General features: G+C 40.3%; 1 protein-coding gene across 5 annotated transcripts in view; it reads left to right on the top strand.

Annotated features, from left to right (window-relative positions):
* The window catches only part of dmxl1 (Dmx like 1), a 64,188-nt gene that overhangs the window by 54,765 nt on the left and 7,641 nt on the right, over positions 1–1,782 (top strand). For all 5 annotated transcript variants that reach the window (XM_032515610.1, XM_032515614.1, XM_032515612.1 and 2 more), the window contains 2 exons: positions 1,134–1,194; positions 1,549–1,676. In XM_032515610.1, coding sequence (XP_032371501.1) covers positions 1,134–1,194; positions 1,549–1,676 — 189 coding nt within the window. The remainder of the gene's footprint in view (positions 1–1,133; positions 1,195–1,548; positions 1,677–1,782) is intronic.

Genomic DNA, 1,782 nt, shown 5'->3' on the forward strand with positions numbered 1-1,782 from the left:
TGGATCTGCCCTTTTTCGTACTCCATGCAAACTCCTCAAAGCCATTCAAATGATTTTAATTAATAAATTATCTTTGCTCAGTTTGTCAAAAGCAGCAGTGGCTGCTAACATTAGCTTCCCTCATTGACTTACAAAGGAACAAAGATGTAGCTGACTGCTAGAGCTTGTGAGACACCTGGCCCAAACCCTTTATACTTTTTTTTTTTATAGAAACGTCCATATAAACTGTTTTACTGAACAGATTTAGTTGGTTAGCAGTGCAGGGTGAGATAGACTTTTAATTCTGGTAGTAGCGGTGTCTTTAAATTGATTCAGTTGTGAGTCATGTTTTGTTGGAATTAACCAGCTCGCTCGTTGCTCTTGATATGCAGACTTGACAGTAAGAGCCAATCTGCATCGTAATTATTTTACTAACCAGTCAGACAGTGTGCTCAAGTTTGGAAGCAGAATACATTTACAGACAATAATAAATAAAATCTTTGCCAGACATTGCTGGTGATTTCTGCTTCTCTGGGCCACCAGTCAGGAAATAGTAATTGAGCTACAATATATTAAGACAATTTATTCTATATGCTGATAGAGCAACCATGATTACAAATACATCCGAAAATGCTTCTCATCTTCATTCACCTTAAGTGAATGTAGCCTTGGCCAGGTGGGGTTGATGTCATCAGGTGGTACCCATCGTTCATTGGGTGTTTCGACCCTTAACCACAACACCCTCCCGATGGTGGGTCGGCAGTGGTGGCCAAGTCACTGCCCATCTTCCCCTCCTGGCTTCCAGCTCAACTCCTCCCTCCTATTCCTATGTATGCGGTAACTTAAGTGCAGCATCAAATATGTACTTTGGCATAATGATTAAGAGTTGCATTTTTTGAGGTGATACAGATGAGGCCCTTTCAGTCTTGCACCTCGTTACGTAAATGGTATGGCGCTTTTCACATTTACATAAAAGTGAATGGCAATTTAACAGTAACAAGCCATTAACAGCAATGAATGTATTATGTGTGAAAAAGTAAATAGTATATAGTGTTATATTGTTTAACAGTTTACAGTCATAGTTCCCCGTAGAAGTTCTGCATTTTTTTCTGCTAATTATCTTCTTCTCCTCCTCTTCACTTATGTTCTCCCAGATGATCAAGAGAAATATTAACAATGTGAGAAGAATGACCTCCCATCCCACACTGCCTTACTGTAAGTACGCCTCTTGATGTGTCTGTCAGTAGAAGAGTATCCACCTCTTAAATGTGCCATAAAGATATCATTTTTCTCGTGTGAAAAAGTGGGACGATAACATAACCTCAAAAGTTCCTCATAAATAGATATTTAGCAAGTGGCAAAGTTTGATTTAGAAAAGACTGAGTGAGCCCTAGTTGTATTTTCCACTGCAGAGTGGGGATTCACTGTGAGGTGTTATAAACGGTTTACTCCATAAATTATAAAGTAGATGATTTTGTGAGCAAAGAAATGACCAAACCTCATGTTGACCAAAATGCTCATGGAGATGAACTAGAAAAGGAGCTGAATGGAACTTTTTCTGTTTTTCAGACCTGACAGGAGCTCAGGATGGTAGTGTCAGGATGTTTGAGTGGGGCCACTCCCAGCAGATCATCTGCTTCAGAAGTCCAGGCAACTCCAGAGTCACCAGGATACGATTCAACCACCAGGGAAACAAGGTCACAAAGACCCCCTCGTAATATGAATAATAAAATTAAACAGGCAAGGTGGAGGATGGGGGTGTGGCCTTGACCAACTGTCACTTTGCTCGTTTGAAAGCCATGA

This window comes from Etheostoma spectabile, chromosome 5 (assembly GCF_008692095.1).
Source record: "Etheostoma spectabile isolate EspeVRDwgs_2016 chromosome 5, UIUC_Espe_1.0, whole genome shotgun sequence".
Classification (NCBI taxonomy): domain Eukaryota; kingdom Metazoa; phylum Chordata; class Actinopteri; order Perciformes; family Percidae; genus Etheostoma; species Etheostoma spectabile.